Source organism: Medicago truncatula, chromosome 8, assembly GCF_003473485.1.
Source record: "Medicago truncatula cultivar Jemalong A17 chromosome 8, MtrunA17r5.0-ANR, whole genome shotgun sequence".
Taxonomy (NCBI): domain Eukaryota; kingdom Viridiplantae; phylum Streptophyta; class Magnoliopsida; order Fabales; family Fabaceae; genus Medicago; species Medicago truncatula.
In genome coordinates this window covers 17,192,945-17,220,895 of record NC_053049.1, presented here as the reverse complement: position 1 = coordinate 17,220,895, position 27,951 = coordinate 17,192,945, and the positions used below count along the sequence as shown (strand labels likewise).

The 27,951-nt window shown below is 32.5% G+C and overlaps 3 protein-coding genes across 3 annotated transcripts; 1 reads left to right on the top strand and 2 right to left on the bottom strand.

Annotated features, from left to right (window-relative positions):
- Positions 1 to 880: 880 nt before the first annotated feature.
- Positions 881 to 4,799, bottom strand: LOC25501141 (protein RBL). Its single transcript, XM_013589788.2, has 4 exons — positions 4,682 to 4,799; positions 1,691 to 2,784; positions 1,346 to 1,607; positions 881 to 1,105 (listed from the first exon to the last, which is right to left on the bottom strand). The coding sequence occupies exons 1-4, from the start codon at positions 4,797 to 4,799 to the stop codon at positions 951 to 953; spliced, it is 1,629 nt and encodes a 542-aa protein (XP_013445242.1). The 3' UTR covers positions 881 to 950.
- Positions 4,800 to 12,968: 8,169 nt separating this feature from the next.
- LOC120577475 (uncharacterized) lies at positions 12,969 to 14,713 on the top strand. The gene is made up of 2 exons (XM_039829024.1): positions 12,969 to 13,547; positions 14,687 to 14,713. The coding sequence occupies exons 1-2, from the start codon at positions 12,969 to 12,971 to the stop codon at positions 14,711 to 14,713; spliced, it is 606 nt and encodes a 201-aa protein (XP_039684958.1).
- Positions 14,714 to 14,760: 47 nt separating this feature from the next.
- LOC11409786 (protein RBL) lies at positions 14,761 to 20,335 on the bottom strand. Its single transcript, XM_003628147.4, has 5 exons — positions 20,192 to 20,335; positions 19,857 to 19,955; positions 15,842 to 16,929; positions 15,327 to 15,588; positions 14,761 to 15,117 (listed from the first exon to the last, which is right to left on the bottom strand). Exons 1-5 carry the CDS (start codon positions 20,208 to 20,210, stop codon positions 14,933 to 14,935), a joined length of 1,653 nt encoding a protein of 550 aa, XP_003628195.1. The 5' UTR covers positions 20,211 to 20,335; the 3' UTR covers positions 14,761 to 14,932.
- Positions 20,336 to 27,951: the final 7,616 nt, after the last annotated feature.

Here is a 27,951-nt window from a genome sequence, read left to right as displayed (position 1 = left end):
TTGACGGTCTACAGCCTTCCAAGCACGAGTCTTGGGACAAGGTGAAGTGATAAATCTATGAGGTTTTGATTACTCATATAAGTTTATTGTACTGTCAGATGCTTGCGAGAGGAGGTATCTATTGGAGGGACGCGCCTGAGCTTCAGGGAGACTTCTTGAGGGCACTTGTGCCTCTAGGAATGCAGATGGTTCAAAATGTGTTGTTAAAAGAATGAAATTTTAACTCTTGTGCCTTAAATGTGTTTCATACCCTCCAATTGCAAATGATCTCTTCCCGTTCGAACCAATATGATGAAAATGAAAATTCAGTAAGCAATTCTAACTTTTTTAGGGTAGCAATTTTAACTTTTAAAAAAAATGTTTGTCAAAAAAAAAACTTTAAAAAAAAATGTGGCAGGGAGCGGCAACATAATGCAATGGCAAGACTCTTGTGAGATCAACTCATTTATTGAAGGTTTACTCAAGTTTTTACGCCAACTCATTTTTCTCAAGTGAGATCAACTCATAGACTCAACTCTTCAAATTTACCTCATATTAAAATAGTATTAAAATTATTACTATATACCTTTCAACTTGATTATAGAACAAATATATACCAAATCGCCGTAATAAAGTAACATGTTCATAAACATATATGAACCAACATAAATTATTTCACCAAATCATCAAAACATCCAAAAAAAACTACTCAAAAAATAAGAGTTTCATAATTTTCTAAAAGTTATTAAAAGTTAAAACAAACCCCCAAAAAAACAAGTTCATTTCTTCAAAATCGGGTTAAATCGAACTAAATTAACTCGATTTTACAACAAGTTAAATCTTTCAAAATCGATGCATTCCAATTTCACTCAAAATCGACTTTACCACCGATTTAACATGAAATTCTCATCTAGAAACGGATTTTACGTTTTAATACGCAAGTTTGACAGCATTGAATTTACAATATGCTGTTATTCATCAGAAAACTCGTCATAATAAAAATCACTGTCATCACTCTCATCAACCAAATATTTACTTCTGGTTCTTGATGATTTGTCAGATTTTGAGGCCAACACCTTCTCTGATGGTTTCCGATTTCTTTTAATTTGTGTTGCCACAGCACCATCTGTAAATAATATTCAAGGCAAAATGTCAAAAAATGCAAATACTACATACTACATAGCAATATTTTTTAAATAACAGAATCAATGTATATGAAAGATGGAAATTCTGGGAGCAACATAGGGAAGAAACCTACACTCATACGAAGGCCTCACAAACTTATTCAATAGTACAGTTTAAAAATTGTGAATCTTAGGAATGAAAATACACTGTTACAAGCATATTTTGCATCGCGTGACATTACCTTCAACTGGACTTGAGGCACGACTCATCATATGTCCATTTGCTACCACTTCTTCCGAAAATGGTGATCCAGAGTTATTGCTGTCCCCAATCTTTGAAGAACTATCTAACAACCTGTCATCCTGTTCAGGAACATCGGGAATGGGAGATACCGGTAGATAACATAGCTCTTCCTCGGACATATCAGAGTCGCTGAAAGCAGGATCCTTCTCGACTGTTATAATGTCAACGTCCTCATCTTCATTGACATCAGATACTTTTACCTGCAAGGATATGAACTTGGTTAAGACCATAAAATGGAAAAGAAAAGAATAATAAGACCTACCACCATATAACGTTCACATACATTATCAGTGTCAGGCTTCAAATCAAATTCATCTTCTCGCTCCACATACTCCTCATTTTCCTCAATCTCTATGAAATCAGGAGCAAAAGCACTCCAGCTCTCAATGTACTCTTTGGCCCAGATATAAACTATGCCACTCAAAGAAACAGACAAAACAATAGGATGTACAGGATGCCATGCTAAATCAATAAGGGCTTCCTTAGGCCCTTCAAGGATTTTCACAAGATGTCCAGTTCTAGCCCATATGTAAATCTTGTGCTCTCCTTTGCTAGCAGAACCACCAACTAACCACTCTCCATCGCCACTGAAACAGGGTGCCTTCCAGTGCACTTTCGTGATTGTATCTTGAAACTCACGGAACAGAGTTAAACATTTTGATCCTACAGCCTTCAACTTCTCAACACCATTTAGATCACCGATGTTCTCGTTCTCGTTCAGTTCAGCTAGTGCTCTAACTTCATCTTTTGGTGGAAGCAGATTTTCATAGATTCTGATTACTCGATCATTTGAGTTTGTTAGAAGATACTGTCCATTCCTGCTGAATACAATGTTCTTCACTGCTGAACCACCAGAGATAGGAACCATGGCACGCATCTCGCCATCTTTACTGTCAATTACAAGAATTTCACCTTTCGAGTTTCCCATATAAACAAGGTTTCCATACTTACTAAAACATGCAGCAGTAGGTGTGAAGGAGGTACTTCCATCGGAACCCTTGTTGCGTGAGGCAGGGTTTGGTCCACTTGGTTTGTCAGAGACAGAAACTTGAAGATAAGTTGTATTTTCAGTGTTTAAGTCAACAATCATCGGACTACGGGACAGAGGACACACCAAGCAGAGAGATGGTTTGGAGGACCCCGGATGAAGACGAGCTAGTAAAGGGGTTTGCTGCAAAACTATTCTTTTTATCCGTTTACCACTCAAGACATCCCACAGGGATAATGACTTGTCTGCAGCAGATGCAAGAATTCGATTACCACCCTTTGACCAACAAATACTGGTAATGGGAGAACAACATTCATCATCTCGAAGCTCTTTAGCAACGCCCCTGACTTCAAAATCCCAAATGACACAGCTTCCATCATTGCAGCCAGCTGATTCAGTTTATCAAATCAAGTAAGATGAGTGAGAAAGTTGGTAATGTAGAATACCTTGAGTGAATAATTCATAAAAGAGCAACACATGCTATATTTTAATCCAATCCACACATTCAAATGCAAATTTAAGCGTGTATGCTTCAAAGTAAATCAAAAGAAAGAAAAAAAAACGTGCTGACCAGAAAGATATACACTCACTAATACTACCTCCTGAAATCTAATCCCACAAGGAAAATAAAAAAGTATACTCAAAAAGGTTTTAAGGTAAATACTTGAAAGCACTGAATTTTTCTTTTCCAAATAGATTACATGCAACACACATACATGTTGACCGAACTCATCGCAAAAGGTTTACGCAGTTGACAAAAATGAAATAGGCAAATGATAAAAAGCATAAATGTAAATGTTACAGTTTGCACACAATTGAAGTCCACACACATTCACCCTCATTAAAAGATTAGAAGAATGGACAATTTCAAGAATGAACTCACTTATAAATCTATATCATCATTAATGGTATCACAGAACAGTGTAATGCATTATAACCACTTGCATGTTTACAACCTAATGAATTTTGAAAATACCAAAGTTGGATTACCGTAAAACGAGGAACAAATCTCTTGAGTTAATTATCATTGACAGAACCAATATCTTTTTACTTTCCATACAATCATATCAATAGCAATATATAGCATTTGACATCATATACTCATTGCATTACGATAAAATTGGACCAGAAAACAGGATAAAGGTATAATCTTTATGGCTAAACAATCAAATCTCTGCCCTAGTATCAATGTGATATACACTCGATATCAATACTGAAAACTATCTATCCCATACCCGGGGTATCCAGGAGACCTACATTTTCCCTCCTTGGGGATTTTCGGATGAAAACAGAGAGTATGCCTAATTCGGCATCAATTATAGCCATAACTACAAGGATGTTAATCTGCATTTGACAATCTGCTCCTAACATTTTTCCTAATTAGGGCAACCAATCGATCTTACATGTACAATTAAAAACCCAAAATATTCTAAGATCTATGCAGTCAATAAAGGATGGCGAAGTGTAACCAAAACCACCAAAATGTTATAGTTGTATAGTGTGTAGCGGTATGGCCACTACTTCAAAGTTTAATGAAACAATAGATGAAATAAATATTGTATTGACACACACTATGAAGCGCGGACACTCCTCGGATTAGGCGTGTCCCGGTGTCGGCTATGCGTCTGTGTCCGACACCGACACATAATTTTCTGAAATTACTACCGGTGTCGGCGTGTCAGTGTCCGTGTTGTGTATGTATCCATGCTTCATACACACATGGTTAACTCAAAAATAGAAGAATACACAAAATCAGCTTACTTCACACAAAAATTTACCAGACTGCTCTATTTGGCAGAACACGAAAGCAAAATACAATAAATATTAACTTCAAACCAAATTAAAATGTTAGAATTTAAACACAGACCCCATCATCATTGGAACAAGTCAGAGATTCTGATGCCTCCGCAATGGCAACGCTATCACCATTGCAACAAGTCAAATAACCTTGTAATTGTAGCGAGGTCTGAAAGTAGCCCTTGAAAAAAGAAACACACACACAAATTCCACCCTCGTAATTTTGGATTCTTTATATTTTAAACCACTTCCTGTAAAAATATTATTCCGCTAATTTTCAGACCTCGCTCGCTCAAATTACAGGGGCTATTTGACATGTTAGCCTTAAAATAAAAAATCAAATCTACCTTTTTTATATTAAACCGGATTCCCGGCATCATTCGACTGTAGTCTAAAACATTGGTAAAAACCCTGTAAATCCATCACTAACATATACAATTTTTTCCAAAGCAGCATAAATAAAAAAGAGAGAGTAAAAGTGATTTATACCAGCAAGAAGGGTACCACGACGATTGAAAGCAATGCATTTCATAATCCCATGTTCCAGATACTCCTCTATCACTTCTGGAAAATCACCTTGCAAAGGATCTTCAACATGCAAAACCATAATTAATCTGAACTTAGAATAATGATCAAAACAATATAAGCTAAATATTAACGTGACATAAATAAACATTAGGGTAAATTCTGATTTGTTGGTTCAAATGTTAATTAAACGTTACGTGTAGAAGATTATGAGGGTAAATGAGGTTAATATCGTATAAACTATATGAATAAAATTCAAGTACATGAAAAGAGAAAGGAGAAATTGGAAGAAGAAAAGTGAAAAACAAACCGATAATGGAGTTGTTCATCGTTTCGTTTGAAGAGGAGCTCGAGAGAGAAAGAGAGGGAAAGCGGAATTGTGAGAGTGAGAGTGAGAGTTATATATACTACAGCAACGTCACTCTCTCACTCTCAAACTACTTTTGAATCAAAACATATGTTTTTTTAATTAGAGATTTTAGGACAAACATTTTATATTTCTTTATAAAAGTCAAATGAATCACTTGACAAAAAAAAGTCAAATGAATTAATTAAAGTTACGTTTTTAATTGATAATGTCGACCAAATACATTAATTTTTGTTGACTTAATTATCTCTTGTCAAAAAGATCCTTATCCAATGCCCAAAAAACAATAGTTAGCATTCTCCTTTAATTTTTTATGTGAATCGGATAATGAATATCTGTGACACTATTGTAGTTTTCATCATTGTAATTGAATCTAGCATTTCTAGTTAATTTGTAAGAAATATATTATCATCTAATTCAAATGATCTTGAGTTTGTAAAATTGTATTTAATAAGTAATAGTTGTTGTAAAATAAAATTACATTAGTTTTGTTTTTTTTAAATCATTAAAGATTCTAGGGTAAATAGTGTTTTTCACCCCTGTAATATATGTCATTTTCAGTTTTCGCCCCTATAAAATTTTCGGTTTGATTTGCACCCACGTAAAATTATTTTTTTCCGGAAAACACCCCTAATATTTTCAGATTTTTTTTCAAGAAACTTTGGTTTTTGAATGGCCTATTAAGGGTGTTTTTCGGAAAATAAAATTTTTACGAAGGTGCAAATCAAACCGAAAATTTTATAGGGGCGAAAACTGAAAATGACATATATTACAGGGATGAAAAACACTATTAACCCTAGATTCTAAAAAGTTTACTCCCTTGGTCTCAAATTATAAGAAGAAAAAAAAATCATTTTCTTTATAACAAATTATAAGTAAAAATGACTCACTTATATCATATTTAATTATATTATTTCATAAACTCATATTTTTCGTAAAATTAAATGCAAATTGCATTTAATTTGCTCTTCCTCCTCTTTTTTTTAATAACCAATAATCAATGAAATTTTTATTTACATATTTCTTTGAAACTATATCTAGGAAAACACAATAAACTATACTTCAAATTATTATGTTTAAATATTCTTAATAAGTGGGGAATGAAAATCCTTATTATTTGTAGATGAGAGTCCTTGTTATTTGCATTAATTGCAGTTAGATTTCAAATTATATAATCCAAAAAATAAACTTGTCGTGGCATGGGAATTAGTGATTGATCAAGAATTCAAATGCCCTAAATGCATAAGTTTTGACTCAATACGAATCAAATTGGTAAATCAGACCAAATTAGAACTGTCAAATGCCAATGATGATTAGACCACAGAGAAATTTAAGTATGTCGACACGATGAATTAACGGACAAGGCCACACAAAGTGAATAGGTGATGGTCAACTGTGAAGTAAAAATATTAGTCACAAGAAGGGTGAGTTTGAATTATGATCTATGAAGCCCGGATACTCTGAAATTGAGACGTACCTATATCGGATACCGATACTCCACAGATATTTGCGGATACGCACCCACGAAGTAACAGAATTAATTATTTAAATTTTTAAAAAATATTTTAACGGATACTTATACGATACTTCGCAGATACACATGGATACTTATAAGATACTTCACAAATACGTATCCTAGAAAAATACGAAGAGTAAAAAAGTGAGACAACGTTGTATACATTCAGTAGAGATGTATATGATTCAATTTATGATATGCATCACTAGAATTGTTTATGATATGCATCACTAGAATTGTTTCTCAATGAACCACTTAAAATTATACTTCTTGTGGATGAAGTTAACGAGAGAAAGGTGATTAAGTTAATCAACATTAGATAAAATTTGTGTTCAGTTCTTTTAATCAATGTTTATTTTCTTCAAGTATTTTACATACATATAAGTTGAGGTATACTTACTTGGGCACAAGCACAAATAAATATATGTAAGCGCACACACACAAAGCCATAAGAAAAATAAAAGAGAATAAAATTAAATAAAGTTAATTGATATGACCAAATACTTTTTTTAAATTTTTTCCACTTCATGTGAGGATGTACCTAACGAAATTGATTTGATTGTGTCCATGAAAGATTTTCTCCATATAAGTTTTAGTATAAATTTTTTGTTAACTTATCTTAGCCGTATTGTATCCTAAATTTTGAAAAATTTGCGTATCCGCATACCCGGTATCGTACCCGCACCCGTATCCGTATCCGGGATTCATAGATTGTGACCCTTTGAAAATTTTGGCTACTTCTCAACCTTGAGAAGATGTTGAAATATAATTATACGAAGTATGTATCAAAATGAATTTGATACAAGAAGAGATTGGATGATTGTGTTTTCTTATGAAAGATCAAATAAATGAGTTAAGAGATAGAGAAGTTAACACAACGAATTTATCATGGTTCACCCTAAATGGGCTAGTTTAGTCCCCACAAACTGGGAGATGTTTCATTATGGTGCTTAAGATACTCTCCTAGATTCTACACACTTTCTCTTCTTTTTTGGTCTACCCGACCTTACAAATTTTTATACCATAAAGAGGATTAGTAAAGTTTTACAATTGATTACACAATTTTTTTTTTTTTTTGTGATCTTCATCTTTAACAATGATCAATTTGATCTCATAATGATCTTTCTCTCTAAGTACAATATGAACACTTAAGTGAATCTAAACTTTTCAAATACACTATAAAAGATATGTCAAATATATATTGGAGGCTCGAGTGTATTTGTAATTTCTATCTAATGTTTGAGAATTGAATCTGAAGTTGAAGGATGAATATGATCACTTTCAAGCAATTTGTACTTTTCTGCTTCTGATATCTTTTTGATTAAGTGAATTTGAAATCATAAAAGATTTTGTTTAGAAGTTGTGGAGAGATGTATTATCATTTGAATGATGATTCTCTTTATTGAGCTTCAATCTTGGTGCGCAAGCAAGGAACTTGTCGTTAGAAACTAGCTGTTATTTTGTCCTTTTATTCCTTGCCTTGTTGACAAGAAAGTCTTGAAATTAGCTGTTGTGTTTTGCTTCTCGGCATCTAATCTTTGTTGATCTTCTTGTGCCCATTTGGTTATGTTTTTGTCATAATTTCTTTTGGTGTTTTCTGCATTTTCCATTATGAAGTCCATTCTGATTTGCTTGAGATCTTTGGAATTTCAACCACTTGTATCCCTTGACTTGCAAATCCGATCTACCTAATATGCAACCTCAAGTATAATTGATCTTCATTCCTTTCTTCAAAAACTTTAATCTTAAGTGATTCACATCTTATGATCTGCAATTTGAAGTGTTTCTGATGTCTAATAATAATAATTTATTTTTTATAGAAGAATTTTGTTCATAAGATTGACATACATCATCTTTTTATGTCATATTAACTTTGTAAATATTGTTCTTCAATTTTGTAATGCCCATGAGATGCTTCTGATCTCATTTTGAAGTGCTTTTGATTTTTATGTTGTCCTTCTTAGCACTTGGTGCTATTAAGATTCATGTTTCATCAGATATTTTTGCATTTGTTATATCCTTTTGTCAAGAACACTTAAAGTAACTTTTTTTTTTTAACAAGAACACTTAAAGTAACTTGTTAGGTCACAACACTTATTAGAATCATATTGATCACTTTATTTCAATGAAGTTTGTTATCATTGAAACATCAACTTAAGAAGAATTTTGTGATTTTCCTTAACAAACTATTTGTGTTTTACTTAAGTTAAATTCTTTGTAAAATTGAAACATAAACAATAAAATGTAACCTTGCATTTTATTATTGATATCAGTGTGAATATTGTTTATCAAAATAGTTCCAAAATCAATATGTGTTTTGAGATCATATGATTAATCACTTTGAGGTTATCATAATATAAATATGGTGAATCACATGGGAATTTAACGTAAATGTATATAACAGAGAAGGATATTACCATTATGTTGTCATTTTTAGGTCATCAATGGTTTAAAATGGAAAGTTGAGTTGAAGAGGTCACAATTTACATGTATAAGTCTTGTCGAGATATTGATGGTATTGCATTTAATTATGGAACAACAAATGTTAGATATCACGAGAAGCAATGAAACACGCAATGTAATAATGTGCAATGAGTTTTTTTTTCTATAAATTTTGACAAAGTTAATAATATTTTGGAATAATATGTATATAAAAGTAAATTTCATTATGAAAATGTTTCGTCAACAACAAAAGACTAAACTATAATTCCTTACATTTTAACTTTAAACCTTTTTTAGAGAACAAATAAAGTAAGGTAAGGAAAGTAACCACCAGTGATGGCGTGAATATGCCCTTTGAAGCTAGGGAAGAATATTTCATGATGCTTTGAAACCTTGACAAGGAGTTTGAAACCTCGCCTAGCATAAGTTGTTATGGGAGGTATGTCGTTTCTAATGCGGTCTAATGGTCCATATCTGAAACATACAAATCACATATACATATAATTAACAAAGATCAACAAAATAACCAAAAACTAACATACACTGAATTAGTTCAAATTATATATAATCAGAACAAGAGCAACATAGTTTGGATTATATATTTCTAACACGTTCAATATCCATAAGAAAAAAAAAAACAAATTAAATTAATCTAAATTGAAGCAATGGTACCTTAGGTTGTGTTTGGTGTTTGAAAAGGCTTGAAATGTGATGCGTTTGAGAAACAAAAAAAAAAAAAAATCAACAATCACAAAACTTGGATTTTTGGATTTTGGTGGCGAGAGAGAAGTCTTTGAGAAAAACCTAGCTATTGAAATTGAGAGAGGTTTTCTGACTTTGCGTTATATGTATGACGGGTTCAGATTATATAATCCGAACAAAGGATATTTTTTAAGAAAAAAGGGCTTGTGAGAAAAGCATAGGGTGGAAAAAGCAAAAGCCTTACAAAAACGAATCTTAGTTGTTTAATTATATTAGTGCCATTTGTCGTGAAACAATGTAATCAAATGATGATCCTGCATATACTAATAAAAAGTTGTTAACACTTTGATACATATCAAGTGTCCTTAGGACAAAAAGTTTTAGGGTCAACCTATGTAATACTAAAAATTACAGGTCAAATGTTAATTCTATATGTATCGAAAGCAATCATCTATGAAGCTTAGATACTTTAAATGCAAAGATGTATCTATATTCAATATGTATCTAATACTAATACTCTGTGGATACTCTCGGATACATACCTAAAAAGTTTTTTTTTAATTCTTAAAAATATTTAATGGGATACTACACATATACACATTGATGTTTATAAAATGAGGAATGCTAACAATACTAACTTTTTAAGACCATGTCCAATGGTGTTTAATGGGTATGTTGAAAGCAACATTCAACAAGTGAAATGCTCCAATGGTGGTGTTTAATGGTGATGTGGATGAAAGAGAGGTTGAATGGTTTCAACAATGTTTAATGTGACGCAGGGGAACACGTGGCTGGCTTCGGTTGGCCAGAAATGGCGCGTGCAGCACACGCGCGGACTGCAGAGGCTGGAGAGAGAGACGAAAATCTGGATAAATATGGACACGTGTTCAGTTTTGATTGGTTGTCCGGATTCTTATCATTTTAATAATTGGACCTCAGTTATTTCGTTGTAAATTAATTTTATTTTTTTTAAAATACCAAAATTCATGATTTTTTTTCTCTATAAATAGACTTGGTTCATTTGATTTGGACACAGGAAAAAAAAATCAAGTTTTTCAATATCTTAATCTTATTATTATCTTTCTATTAGCAAACTAAGTGAAGTTTTAATCTAATTTTTATTGAAATTGATCCCAATAATAACCATTTCAACACCCAAAATTATTCTAATAATTCATTTAACTACGAAAATCCCAACAATTATCCAAATCCAAATCAATTTTTCAACCAATATCCTCAAAACATACCTAATTTTGGTTTTACACCAAATTTCAACAAGTCATCCTATGTTCCAAACTTTCATCCATATTATGGATCTATGATGAGATATCCATCTCAAACACCCCCGTTTAATGGTTATATGCCAATGGAGAATGAAAATTTTCCCAGTGTTTGTGCATCTCAATTTTCTGAATTTTCAACACAAATAACTCCTGGTGGCATGGCAGTTGCTAATGAAGTCACTCTAAATCCAGAAGATTCAACTCCTAAGAGCAAGAAAAGTAAGGAACCAACATGGAACACTGAACAAAATTTGGTGTTAATTAGTGCATGAATTAAGTTTGGAACAAGCAGTGTTGTCAGGAGAAACCAGATGGGTGAAACATATTAGGGTAAAATTGCTGAGTATTGTAATGAGTATGGCTCATTTGATTCTCCACTGGATCTAGTTGCATGCCAGAACTGTTTTAATTATATGAGCAAAGTAATAAATAAATGGGTTGGTGCTTATGATGTCGCTAAGCGTTTGCAAGAAAGTGGTTGGTCGGAAGATGATGTTTTGGCAAAAGCGCAGAAATTATTTGCATGTGGGAAGAATGTTCAATTTACTTTAAAGGAAGAATGTCATGCTCTCCGTGATCAACCACGTTATGGAAGTCAAATGGAAGGAAATGTTGGGTCAGGAAGTAATGGATCTAAGAGATCTCACGAGGACTCTGTAGGATCTAGTGCTCGTCCAATGGGTAGGGAGGCAGCTAAAAGAAAGGTAAAAAGAAAAGCAAGAACGCTGCCTTGGAGGAGGTGGAAAAGGAGTGGATTGAATTCAAAGAAATCAAGGTGCAAGAGATTGAAAAATTGAAAGAGTTCACCGCAGTGCAATAGGAGAAAAACAGATTGAAGAAAATGAAATTGTATGTAAAGTTAAGTTCCGAAGAGCATCTCGATGACCGGAAAAAAGAGACGTTGGAAAACTTGGAGCGTGAGCTGTTTGCAAATTAATTTCAATCAACTATTTGTTTGTATTCGGTAATAATTGTCAGTGTTGTCTAGTCCCCAGTGTTTGCTTTAATAATTGTCAATGTTGTCTAGTCCTCAGTGATTGCTCTATTATCCCCATTGATAGTTCCAAGTGTTGTCTAGTCCCCCGTGACTTATTTCACATACTATTTGCTTTAATAATTATGCGCACTGTGTGCCCATTATGTCACATACAATTTGCTTTAATAATTATGCCTACTATGTGCCCATTATTTCACATATTATTTGCTTTAATACAATAACTTATTTCAAATCCGTCAATGTCCACCACACAATGTACTTATATATAGGGACACATATCTACTTCCAATTTCACAAATCTCATTTATATCTACTTCCAATATCACAAAAAACTATTCAATCTACTTCCAAAAAAACTATCAATGGACCCTTTTGATATCGAAGCCTACTTCCAAAAACGTGATATTGAAGACACTTATATTGTCAACCGATTTATTCAGCGTCGAAAAAAATTAGAGGAAGGTAGTGCATCTCGTACTAGAAAATATTTCAATAGAGATCATGCAGCGGCAAACCAAAGACTAATTGACGACTACTTTGCCAATGAGCCTACATATGACGATGCAATGTTTCGTCGTCGGTACTGGATGCAAAAACACGTTTTCCTTCGAATCGTTGGAGATCTTTCAAGTAGTGATAACTACTTCACTCAACTAGTTGATGCAGCCAATAAATAAGGTATATCACTGTTAGCAAAATGTACCACAACAATGCGAATGTTAGCATATGATGTGGCAGTAGATGCGGTCAATAAATACATCAAAATAGGAAGTAGTACAGCATTGGAGTGCTTACTTAGATTCTGCAAAGGAATCATACGATTGTATGAGCCCAACCCAAGATGACCTGCAAAGAATACTACATGTTAGTGAAATGCGGGGGTTCCCAGGGATGATCGGGAGTATTGACTGCATGCACTGGGAGTGGAAAAATTTTCCTAAAGCATGGGAAGGTCAATTTACCAGGGGGATAAGGGAACCACCACAATTATTCTTGAAGCAGTTGCATCTCATGATCTATGGATCTGGCATGCCTTTTTTGGATGTCCGGGAATGTTGAATGATATAAACGTTCTAGACCGGTCACCAGTGTTTGATGATGTGGAACAGGGAAAGGCTCCAAAAGTGAATTACTTTGTGAATCAACGTCCCTATAATATGACATACTATCTATTTGATGGTATCTACCCTTCTTATCCAACTTTCGTCAAATCAATTAGACTTCCTCAAAGTGAACCCGATAAGTTATTTGCAAAACATCAGGAGGCATGTCGGAAGGACATTGAACGTGTTTTTGGAGTGCTTCAAGCTCGATTAAAAATCATCTGTGAACCAGCTCGCTTGTGGAACATAGCTGATTTGGGTATCATCATGAGATCATGCATCATATTAGATAATATGATTGTTGAGGATGAACGAGATACATATGCTCAACGTTGGACCGATTTTGAGCAACCTGGGGGAAGTGGATCTAGTACACCACAACCATACTCGACCGAGGTGTTACCAGCTTTTGCAAATCATGTGCGTGCTAGATCCGAGTTGCATGATCCAAATGTTCATCACGAATTGCAAGCAGATCTAGTGAAGCACATATGGACAAAGTTTGGAATGTATCGTGATTGAAGATGATTTCTATCGTACTAAATAAATTACTTGTGTGTTGTATGCTTAGTTTGTTGTATTGCATTTTAAATTATTTGTGTGCCGCGTGCTTAGTTTTTTGTATTGCATTTTAAGTTAAGAAAATAAAAATAAATTATTTTGCAAAATTTTGTTTTTCCAAAAAACCTAAAAAATAAATAGTTAATTGTATTATTTTAATTTAATTATAATCGATAATTTTATGTAATTATAAAAAAAAAAAAATTAAATAAGAATAAGAAATAAAAAGTGGTGGGGTAGAGTGTTGAATGAAAAATCATTGGAGAGGGTAAAAGTTGAATGAGTATTGAATAAGAGAGAGAAAATGATGTGGAGTCTTGGGAATTGAAAAAGTGGATGTTGAATGGTGAACCATTGGACATGGTCTAACACTCTCTCTAGCACGTAATTGTTTATTGGATGAAATCAATGTATGTCCCACCATTTTGTGAGAGTTCAATTTTCAAAGTGTAGACCTATAATGGTTTAAACCAATAAAGAAATGAGTATTAGAGAGAGTATCGCTAGCATTACTCTTCTAAAATACTTCATGGATATGTATCGTAGAGAAGATAAAGTTGAGAAAAAGGTGAGTTAAGTTTGTGAAAAGAGAATAAAAGAAAAGAGACCTAATCAATCAACATTTAAACAAAATCTGTTTTGAGACGTCCTAGATTATTATGATTTACACATAAACTGATAATTTGTTTTGATCAAAAGTATTATTTTTTTAATAAATTGTGATATTTATAATTATATATCAATAAATATTAATCAATGCATATTTATATCAAATGTTATACGTGCATATATGTTTTATTATAAAAAATTTGTAAACATATCTAAGTTAAATCATATCTTGAATTTTTAAAATTCCGCGTATCCAAATATTTGTATCATGCTCGTATTACTTATCTGGGCTTCATTGACAACCACATACTATGGGTAAAAAATGCTTTTTTGTACCATATACAAACAACTAGTTTCATTTCATTTGTGTATGCTGAATATCGCCTCAGAATTATGACCCTAAAATAAGTGGATAACTTTTGTCATTGGCCTTGCTGGATATTAAATCAAACACAGAGAAAACTTGTTCAATGTTCTCAGATGTTGGGTTGAATTCGGTATATCTAAACAACAAAACGTTTGCTTGCATGACCAACTCAATCATATTTATATATAACTTGAACCCACCTGATGAAAATTTGCTAAGCAATTCTAAAGAAATTTAAAAAAATGTACTTTTGTATTACAATCTGCTGTCATTCATCAGACAGGTCATCATCATAATAAAAATCATTACCATTGCTCTCATCAACAAAAGATTTAGTTTTGGTTCTTGATGGTTTGCTAGAGTTTGAGGTTTTATTGTCTCTTTCAGCCTGCAACTCCAACACCTTCTCTGATGGTTTCCGCCTTCTTTTAATTCTTGTTCCCACAGCATCATCTATAAATAATATTGAAGGCAAAATGTCAAAAATGCAAACACTAACAGAATCAATGTATTTGAAATATTCAAATTCTGAGAACAGCATGGGGAAGAAACCTAAACTCATAAAGGCCTGACAAAGTGTTTCAACAGTTCAATTAAAACATTGGGATTCTTAAGAATGAAAATACTCCGTTACAAGCATATTTTGCATGGTGTGACATTACCTTCAAGTGGACTTGAGGCATGACTCATCATGTGTCCATTTGCTACCACTTCTTCTGAAAATGGTGATCCAGAGTTATTGCTGTCCCCAATCTTTGAAGAACTATCTAAAAGCCTGTCTTCCTGTTCAGGAACATCGGGAATGGGAGATACTGGTAGATAACGTAGCTCTTCCTCAGACATATCAGAGTCGCTGAAATTAGGATCCTTCTCGACTGTCACAATGTCAACGTCCTCATCTTCATTGACATCAGATCCTTTTACCTGCAAGGATATGAACTTGATTGAGACCATAAAAAGGAAAAGAATGAATAATGATTTGTTTCCAAAAGAAATCAAAGAATTTCTTGGGAATCCTACAAGAGCCGGCCAGTCTTTTTTATATGACAGATGGTCAGAACTTCAGCTGGATTTGAATCCTACTGAGAGGTTATTTAAGAAAGAAGAAGATGTTTCTTTTGTTCTTTTGAGGCAATCGGAAAATAATAAGACCTATGACCATATAATGTTCACATACATTATCAGTGTCAGGATTCAAATCAAATTCATCTTCTCGCTCCACATACTCCTCATTTTCCTCAATCTCTTTGAAATCAGGAGCAAAAGCACTCCAGTTCTCAATGTACTCTTTGGCCCAGATATAAACTATGCCACACAAAGAAACAGACACAACAATTGGACGTACAGGATGCCACGCTAAATCAATAAGGGCTTCCTTAGGCCCTTCAAGGATTTTCACAAGATGTCCAGCTCTATCCCATATGTAAATCTTGTGCTCTCCTTTGCTAGCAGAACCACCAACAACCCACTCACCATCACCACTGAAACAGGGTGCCTTCCAGTGCACCTTCGTGATTGCATCTTGAAACTCACGGAACAAAGTTAAACATTTTGATCCTGCAGCCTTCAACTTCTCTACACCATTTAGATCACCGAGGTTCTCGTTCAGTTCAGCTAGTGCTCTAACTTCATCTTTTGGCGGAAGCAGATTTTCATAGATTCTGATTACTCGATCATTTGAGTTTGTTAGAAGATACTGTCCATTCCTGCTGAATACAATGTTCTTCACTACTGAACCACCAGAGATAGGAACCATGGCATGTACCTCGCCATCTTTACTGTCAATTACAAGAATTTCACCTTTCGAGTTTCCCACATAAACAAGGTTTCCATACTTACTAAAACATGCTGCAGTAGGTGTGAAGGAGGTACTTCCATCAGAACCCTTGTTGCGTGAGGCAGGGTTTGGTCCACTTGGTTTGTCAGAGACAGAAACTTGAAGATAAGTTGTATTTTCAGTGTTTAAGTCAACAATCATTGGAGCACGTGAGAGAGGACACGCCAAGCAGAGAGATGATTTGGAGGATCCCGGATTAAGACGGGCTAGTAAAGGGGTTTGCTGCAAAACTATTCTTTTTATCCTTTTACCACTCAAGACGTCCCACAGGGATAATGACTTGTCTGCAGCAGATGCAAGAATTCGATTACCACCCTTTGACCAACAAATACTGGTGATGGGAGAACAGCATTCATTATCTCGAAGCTCTTTAGCAACGCCCCTGACTTCAAAATCCCAAATAACACAGCTTCCATCATTGCAGCCAGCTGATTAAATTTATCAAATCAAGTAACATGAGTGAGAATGTTGGTAATGTAGAATACCTTGAGTGAATAATTCATAAAAGAGCAACACATGCTATATTTTAATCCAATCCACACATTCAAATGCAAATTTAAGCATATATGCTTCAAAGTAGGGAAGGAAAAAAAAAACGCGTTGACCAGAAAGATATACACTCACTAATACTACCTCCTGAAATCTAATCCCACTAGGAAAATAAATAAAGTATACTCAAAACTTTTTACGGTATATACTTGAACGCACTGAATTTTTCTTTTCCAGATAGATTACATGCAACACACATACGTGCTGACCAAACTCATCGCAAAAGGTTTAGGAAGTTGACATAAAAGAAATAGGCAAATGACAAAAAGATTAGAAGAATGGACAGTTTCAAGTATGAATTTACACTTCTAAATCTGTACCATCATTAATGGTATCACAGAACAGTCTAATGCATTATAACCACTTGAATGTTTACAACCTAATGATTTTATGAAAATACCAAAGTTGGATCACCGTAAAACGAGGAACAAATCTCTTCAATTAATTACCATTGAGAGAACCAATATCTTTTTACTTTCCATACAATCATATCGATGACAATAGCAATATATAGCATTTGAGATCATACTCATGGCATTACAATAGAATTGGACCAGAAAACAGGATAAACGTATAAATATAATCTTTATTGCTAAACAATCAATCTCTGCCCTAGTATCAATGTGATATAGAGCGGATATCAATACAGAAAACTATCCATGAGTCCTAGACTCTCCGTCCTTATACACACTTCAAACCTCGACAGAAACTGCAGAAATTGAGACGTTACAGGGTAATTGGACTCTGGGCAGAGTGGATTAGGGATTTTCGGATGAAAACAGAGAGTATAGCTAATTTGGCATCAATTATAGCATAAATCTGCAATTGGCAATCTGCTCCCAACATTTTTCCTAATTAGGGCAACCAATCGATCTTACATATACAAATTAAATACCCAAAATATTGTAAGATCTATATGATCATTGAAGAACGGCGGAGTGTAACCAAAACCACCAAAATGATATAGCTGTATAGTGTGTAGCGGTATGGCCACTACTTCAAAGTTTAATGAAACAATTGATGAAATTAATATTGTATTAACGCACACATGGGAAATTCAAAAATAGAAGAATTCACAAAATTAAAGATATTCATAACCAATAATCAAAGTTCATTATTATCTACATATTTAAAATCCATTATAAAGTAAATAAGCTTTAGGGCGAAAGGACCACCAAGAAGTTCAAACAAAAACAGCGTGAATGACAATAAGTTGTGGGCAAATTTGGGTTTTTTGAAGAAATTCATTGTAGCGACTGCTATAACTGTTATTCGACTTCTATGCTATTTGGCCGCTGCACAAAAAATGGTGTGCAATGCCACTATAGCAGCCGTTATTTACTACAGAGATAGGCTTGATTGTTGTTGTAAACGAATTTACAAAATAACAAAAGATCATGTGACTTAGCATCCCTTGCGTACAAAATCAGCTTACTTCTCCACATAAAAATTTACCAGGCTGCTCTATTTGTAAGAACTCAACAGCAAGATACATAAAATATTAACTTAAACCCAAATTAAAATGCTAGAATTTAAACACAGACCCCCATCATCATTGGAAAAAGCCAGAGATTATGATGCCTCCGCAATAGCAATACCATTGCAGCCGCGTCAATGAAACTCACAGTCTCGTAGCAGTCGGACGACGACCAATCAAGTCCAGATTCAAGCTCAATGTTTTGAATATAAAATATAAAATAAAATTTTCCTTTTTTTTAAATCAGCAAAACTTTATTAAAAAAGTTCACTACACAAGAAGTGCATGAAGGCAATACAAGGAACAAACACAATATAGGGACAACCGAAATTCAGTAAGGGAAAGTCACCACAAAACAGCGGCCAATCCCAAGACTTACAAAGTGTACATGATCAAGAAAAAAACACCCACAAATTGGACAAAAAACGCTAGCCCAAGAATCAAATCTAAGAGGACACTGTACCACAGAAAAAGCACACCCAAATCGGTAGGCGGTTCTCAGGCAGTCTAGCGAATTATGTAGCTATGTTCAAATCCATTATAAAGTAAATTTTTAAGATGTCCAAATAAAAACAGAGTGAATGGCAATAACATGAGGGCATATTATGGTTTTCTCAAGAACGTCACTATAGCGGCTGCTACAACTCTTATTCCTTTGCTATGCTATTTGGTTACGACTCAAAAAGGCTACGCAAAGCCGCTACAGCTGCTATTTACTACAAGGAATAACAAATTCACAAAGCAACAGACAATCACATGACTAAGCGTCAACTAGAATTTAAACACAGGCTCCCACAATCACTAGCAGAAACCCGAGCTTTGATATAGTTCAAACCATTATTGTTGCCGTCACAGTGACATCAAATATTTTGATGCCTTTGCCATTGCAACGCCACTGCGATTGCACACACATCATTCGACCACAATTCTATACAATGTGATGAATTACGATGCAACCACAATATAAACCTCGATAAAACCCTGTAAATTTGACATAACTACAACATACAATTAAACCTATTTCTTTCCAAACCAACTAGATAAAGGGTATTTTGGTCACTAAAATACACAATGTTTTCAAACCACCATAAAAAAATGGTTAACACCTCAAATAACCCCTGCGATTTGGCAAATTTTCAGACCTCGCTCAAATTACAGGGGCTACTTGAGGTATTAACCCTAAAATAAAAAATCAAATCTGCCTTTTATTTTAAACAGGATTCGCCGCATCAGTCAACAGCAGTATAAAACCCTATAAAACGGTCACTAAAATACACAATATTTTTTTTCAAACAAGCATACAAAAAAGAAGGTTATAGTGAATTTTACCAGCAAGAAGGGTACCACGACGATTGAAAGCAATACATTTCATAATTCCATGTTCCAGATACTCCTCTATCACTTCAGGAAAATCACCTTGCAACGGATCTTCATAATCCAAACCATAATTAATATTAATAACATTATCAGAACTTAGCATAAGAAACTAAAAATCAAAGTGACATAAATAAAACATTAGGGTAAGTAAATTATGATTTTGTGGCTACATTACATATATTTAACTCTTCAAAACAATTAGAAAGAAATCATGCCCTAATAATAAGTAATGAGGTTATAATCATAATCATTTTCAAAAATTAGGAGAAGAAAAGAGAAAAACTAACCGATAATGGAGTTGTTCATCGTTTCAAGAGAAGCTCGAAGTTGCAAAGGAGAGTGAGAGAGGGAAAGCGAAATTGTGAGAGTGAGACAAACAGTCCAAAAACGTCACTCTTAAACGTATAATCCGGTCCTTTTGTATAAAAGACCAAATACATCCTTCAAATAAAATATAGACAAAAATACATCGATATTTTTTTTTTTATAAGGAAAATACATTGATTTTGTTAATTTATTTATCTTTTATAAAAATAATTAAAGAGTTTGACCAAAAAAAATAATTAAAAAGTTTGACCGAAAAAGTAAAAATTAATTCAAGAGTATTTTTCTTTTTATTTTTCATATGAATCGAGTAATTTTGTGTGTAATTGTAAAGACTTATCCTTCAAACGGAATGGGATTGTGTTGGTTCACATTGCTCTTTTGTTGCATTCTCGAGACTGAACATGAACTTAGGATCTCTGGTTAAGTCGTAAAAGATTTCTAACCATCTAATCCAAATGATGTTGAGTTTGTAAAATTGTATTTAATTCGTAATGGTTGGTGTAAATATTTGTTATAGAGTAAATTACACATTCATCCCCTCAAATATGTTTGAATTACACTCCTCTTCCCTCTTATGTTAAAATATACATTCACCTCCCTTGAAAAGTAAAATTTATATCCCCTTCCTTATAAGATGCTTGGATTACAACCTCCTCCCTTAATAATGAAATATGCACTACACATTAATCAATTTTAACATAAATAAATATTTTTATGATATATATTAATTTTGAACCACCATTTAAGAAAAATTAATCCATTTTTTTATAATTTAAATGTCAATGATAATTAAATTTAAATATTTTTCTATTGATTTTATAATTTAGAATATAAAATTAACTTTTAAATAACCATGCTTTATTGTCTTTAGTAATTTTTCACATATTTTAATTTTATTTTGGATTGTTTCGTATTTTATAATAGGATTTAAAACTACATGTTAATGAAATTGTGAATAAAAAATAGTGAAAAATATGTATTCAATTTTTTATTATATTAAAATAGACCCGCAAGACAATCTTTTTCGAAGTGTGTTAAATTATTATTTTCGAAGTCTTATGTTCGATTCTTCTCAATGCAAATTTCAATGAATTAGCTTGACTTTTTCAAAAAGAATTGGTGAATCCACTCAAATTAAGACTGCCAAATGCCAATAACGATTAGACAACAAAGAGCGATTTAAGTATGCCGACACATTGAGTCGGGGAAAAAGGTAACACAAGTAAGTGATGATCAAACGTGTGTGTTTTACTTAAGTTAAATTTCTTTGTAAACTTCAAAAATAAACAATAAAATGTAATTGTGTATTTTATTCATGATCTTAATGTGAATATTGTTTATCAAAGTTGCTCCAAAATCAACGTGTGTTTTGAGATCATATGATTCATCACTTTGAGGTTATCATAATCTAAAATTTGGTAAATCACATGAAAATTTAATGTAATAGTATATAGCATATGGCTATAATGATTATGTTGTAATATTTAAAGAGTAAATAGATAATTATCCTCCTGAAATTGTAAGTTTTGTCAATTACCTCCTTGAAATTAACAAAACTTCAATTACCCCCTGAAATTCTACAACATTAATCAATTTACCCCCTCCGTCAAATTCTTCTGTTAGCCAACATGACGTTTTGCAAATACCCCCTGAAGTTTTGCACTTATGTGCAAAATACCCCTTAACTTAATTATTATTTTTTTTCTTCTTATACTTGACCTTAATGTGAGATAGAAGGAGTATTTGTTTCATTTCATAGATTCAAATATGCATCATGAAAATGCATAGATTTCAATAGTTGTTTTTTTTTCTGTTGTTCTTTAGTAGATTTCAGCTAAAGTGTGGTGTTAATTGCAGTTGATTGCATACATCTTATAGTACGGTATTAGCTTGCATTGTACAGTTTAAGATGAGTGTTGCAATGAATGTAACATTTATTAAATTGTAGCATTTGTTGCTAGCATTTCTATTTGATGTTCTCGTGTACAGATAATGCTAGTTATTACACCATTCAAAGTTGGATGCTGTACAAATGTAAGTTTAAAAAGGATTATTGTATTCTATATTTCTCCCTTTAAACATGTGTAGGAATACGGTAACTTTTTAGATATGTTAAGTTAGCAATCTTTGGTATTTTCTTTTTTTAAAAAAAAAAAAAAAAAGTTGTCAGATTTGAACATTTTTAATTTAATATTTTGCTGATTAGTTTGGTTTCAACAGTTCAACTTATGTGTTGGATTACCAGGTTATTAATGGATTTGATTGAAGCGTATGCATGTATCTTGGATTAAGAGAAATGTTAATTTTGAAGTTAAGTAGATGTATTTGAATTTTATAAAATGTTTTTATAAAAAAAAAAATATAAGAAACGTCAGGGGCATTAAGTGTCAAGTATAAGAAAAAAAATATATATATTTCACATTAAGTGTCAAGTATAAGGAAAAAATATATAAATTTTTAAGTTTAAGGGGTATTTTGCACATAAGTACAAAACTTTAGGTGAGTATTTGCAAAATGTCATGTTGACTAACAGAATAATTTGATGGAGGGGATAAATTGATTAACGTCGTGCAATTTCAGAGGGGTAATTGAAGTTTTGTTAATATCAGAGGGATAATTGACAAAACTTAGAATTTTAGGGAGATAATTGACCATCAATCGTTTAACATAGATAGTTGAATCGAAGATGTCACGTTTTCTACGTATGTCTTGTCGAGATATTGCTGATACTACATTTAATTAGTCAACAACCAATGTTAGATATCACATGAAGTAATGATACACAAAATGTAATAATGTGAAATTTTCTCTTATTTATAGATTTCGACAAAGTTATTATATGTTGGAATACTATATAAAGAAGTAAATTTACAATATCAAAATGTTGTATCGACAACAAAAGACTAAACTAAAATTCCTTACTTATGAACTTTAAACCATCTCACATGGGAGAGTCTTAACCATTTAAGACCCGATATGTATTAGGTATCCCTATTAGAAAGAATTTTTTTCAGGGTCTTATAAGACCCAGAGTTTTATTTAAGACCCCTATATGGAGAAGTTGTTTTTGGTAACGATGGTGGTGTAGTGATAAAATTATGTGTTGAGTGTTGTTGTTTTTGAGTAGATGAATTTTTAATTTAAAGATTAAGTAATTTTGGGATTTATGGGTTTTGGAAGAAGAAGAGATGAAGATTGAAAAAATAATATGAGTTTTTAATTTCTTGGTTTGAATATGTACCAAGGTTATGAAGATGAAGAAGAAAGAAGATGAAGAAAAGGAAAGAAAATTTACATGTATGTGATTCATTATAAGGTTTAATGGGCTTTCATCATCTAAGGGCCTATTTTGATTTATAATGATCAAAGGGTTTAGAAAATTGTTTTTCTAACATACAAATGTTCATAATAACATATGAAAATTACCTAAAAGCCTCCGGCGGCAGTTAGTTCACACCAGTAAACAGAACCGGTGCAGTCTGCAATGGTTTTTCCGACCATTTTGGCTTGTTTGTACCTGTAATTTTAAACGGCAATTCTGCATGAAATCAAATTGAAACAACAACATCCAGCAATCACAAACATCAACATTTCATAGTTTATCAATTATTTGGTAACATTGCACAAAATCGATCATGCGTTAACGTTTCACAATTGTTTGAAATTTGTCAAATTTTCCACATTGTGCAATGTAACACCCTATTTCTATTAAAGCAATAAAACATGTGAATAATTCATTTATTCAAGAAATAGATGCTACGTCATCATACAAAATTCAAATTCAACATGAATGCATAAAAAATCTCAACAGTCGCAGCGGATATAAACCAGAATACTTCGAGACATACATGTCATAAATCAATTATTACATCAACATAGATGAATCTCAAAATCCCAACAACGGGCAAATCTCCAACATGAAATAAAAATCCAACAGATAAATCTAGGAAATCTAACAGACGCCTAGATCAGAGCCAACCTAGACTCGACTAACAACGATACCGGAGATAGCTCCCGATATCCACCAAGCAACAAGAACTCACCAGAGCAACTAATCCTGCACAGCGTCTACACATCCATACAGATAGGTAGTCGGTCAAAACCACTGGGGGTAAGTATTACATCATCATAATCCACATAACAATTAACATGAATGATTCAATTTAAATATCATGTATTTAATCCGATAATAAAATCACAAATGTATTCACACTATAATTTCAATATCTCACATCAATTAATCACCAATCACAAGTGTCATGAACAATCATCAAATCACATTTATTTATACACAATCATCAATCACATTTCACCAATAAGACTCATGTCATGATATGCACCTAGTTCGACACATATATGCATGTGGTACCATTTCACTTCAAGGTCGTCACCTATTAGACCTTCAAAGGCCTCTGCAAGGCCGAAGCCCACAATCTAGATCACTAATGGATCTCTGCAAGACCGAAGTCCACAAAACTAGATCACTAAATGATCTCTGCTAGGCCGGAGCCCAATGAAGCAACAAAAACATCATATAAAATCTCAACACGACTATGATGCATAGACATGTAACAAAGACTCGATAATGCGACATCACCCCACAATTTTCCCACAATATAGAGGACAACTTCCAAATATATTGATCATCTCCACAACATTTGCATTAGCAAGAAAACATGTCCATACACAATCAAATCATAAGATTCATTATCACCACATCAACATGATCATCAATAATCAACAATGTCATTCAACATCAACTATCTCATACAGTTTTACTATTTCAAACATTTCTTACATCCTAAGTAAGAGAACATACAACATTCCATGATAAACATCATATCCAACATATAATCATTCATTCATACAAATTCACTCAATCATAGAAGAATAATCTCAATAAATCATAAACCTATTGACTTACAAGAACCATTCCGACCAAAATCGTATCAAGTGGCAAACGACCAACATTGATAATCCCCAAGACTAACAACATAGACAAATTACAAGTTTCCAAACAATCTTAATCAATCATGTAGTCATGAGCTTAAGCCACTTAAGGTTAATTTGAATTGATTCAAATTTTTTGAATCACACTTCTTTGATTTGTATCAATCTTCATCTAGGTTAATTTGAATTGATTCAAACATTTTTTGAATCATATTAACCTTCATGCTCAAGATTTTCTCATTTGGACATGTTTGAATAGGATAAGACTTTTATTGATTCGAATTACTACTTTGTTTTTTGCTAAAAATTTGCACTATCCTCTCATTTCTATATATATATCTATATCCTCACAACACTCAAACTACTAAATCAATTGCAACTATCTCTCTTGAGTATTCAAACATCTCTTTCCACTAGTTCTTCAGATTACACACGTTTTTTTAAGAATATTTGTGGTCTTTTAGTCATAGTTTGTTAGAGTGCTATTGGTATTGTAGATTGGTTTCATTCAAGGAACTTGATTGAGAATCAAGGGTCCATAGTGAATCGAGTGATTTCTTTCCACCTCCAAGGGGATCAAGGGTTCTTTAATATCTTCTCAAGTTCAAGGGGATCCAAGCTCCGAACATAGCAAAAAAGAGTTCGAGGTGAAGAACTTCAAGGATTGCATGTGAGTTTGAGTTTCGAAGACTTGGAGAATCATCAATTCAAGGGTTACTTGAAGATGGGGAGATGTGGTTGCTTAGGATTGAAGATTAGGGTAATTGAGAGAATTCTTTGTAATCACAACAATTGTAGTCAAATTTCAACAATAGTGAAAATCCTTGATAGAGACATATTTTATCAAGAAGAGTAGATTTTCCTCGAAGCGAGGACGAAATGGGGAACTACTATAAAAATTTCAGTGTTCTTCTCTTCTCTTTCCTCTTTAATTTTGCATTAATTGTTGTATATGAAGTTTAATGTTTGTTACCAGTTGATTTAATTGTGATTCCTTTTAAAACATGACCTAATCTTAATTCATTGAATTAAGATCATTTTAAACTCAATTTTATCACAATTGAACGTCAATTAGGTTTCTAATCATTAATTCATATATTTTGTGTTTCTTAGAGTTACTTTGTTTTATTCGTTTGAGCTTGTCTAGTTTGTAAATTGTGATTGTTGAATATTGATAATTGATTGTGTTAATTAAGATTCTACATTTGAACGTCTCAATTCAATAGGGAATCTGAGTGTTATACAATTAAGCTTCTAATTTTTTGTTGTAATTAAGTGTAAACGGACACAAATGATTGCCTAGAGTCAATTCAATAGGGAATCTGAGTGTTGTTTTTATTTTATCAATAGTTGTATTATTATTTCTTAATTAACTCAATTCTCATTGAGTTGTAGTCCTTAGCAAGATTCTCTATCAAAATATTGTTCAATTAAATCCTTTTACGGTTACAAATATGATTTCTTATTCATTCTTCAAATGACTAATAGACATTCCAATGCTGGATATTGTGAAAGAGGCACTACTAACTCAAACAATGAAATTAGAATAATTAAGTTACACATCAGTTTATAATAAATAAGTTTTCTTTTTGCAAAGAATAATATATTATAATTGTCAACTAAAATCCATAAGAAAAAAATTTGTCTTGGAAATACAACTCAAATATTTGTCTTAATCATAAATGCACAAGTTTTTGTACATAGTTACGATTTCTACTACTTATTTTAATTTCCTAAATAATACTTCAATGACACTTGTTAGCATTCCCTATAATTATATAGAAAACTCTAATCAAATTTAATATATTGAAAACCCACTTGAATTGGTCTGATGGTGTTGACTTAAGACTTCGGAGTGTGCTCCTCTCAAGTTTTCAGGTTTGATATACCTTGATGCTAATTTTGGTGCGTTAATTTAGCTTCTTAAGAATAATTAATATAATGAAATATGCCACAATATTCATGATTGCTAGATACCTTATGTTTTCTTTTGACACTATCTGTCCTATTTTTACATCAAAATCACAACAAATTATCAATTTTTATGAATCTTTGTTTTTTTGTACCGATGTACCTCACATTCTTTTCACTAAATATTCATTGTACAATATATTATTGAAAAAGTAATATCTATCGGAGCATCAAATCAAGTTAATTATTTATAAAGAATACTTTGTTAAAAAAAAAATTATTTATAAAGAATACTAACATGTTATCTACAATAACATAATTTTTTTTTTAGGGATTCTACAATAACATTATTATCTTTCTTTCTAAAAAAAATTAACATTCTTATATATATATATATATATATATATATATATATATATATATATATATATATTTCGAAGTAGCTTAGTAGTTAGAATTTCACCCTTATGGTGAATAAGTAGTTAATCCATGGTTCAAACTCTAACCCCTATATATATAATACAATATTCTTATCAAGTAAGTTATGATCACACGAAGACAACATTACTATACTAAAAGGAATTTTTTTTACAAATAGTGTATATTATTACACTAGAAACTAAGTAAAAAATCCATCTTCTAAATTTGTAATACTGTAAATATTATTTTTATTTTATCAATAGTTGTATTTTTATTTCTTAATTAACTCAATCCTCATTAAGTTAGAGTCCTTAGCAAGATTCTCTTTCAAAACCTTGTTAAATTAGATCCTTTTACGATTACAAATATGTTTTCTTGTTCATTCTTCAAATGACTTGTCAGACCTTCCAATGTTGGATTGTGTGAAAGATGCACTACT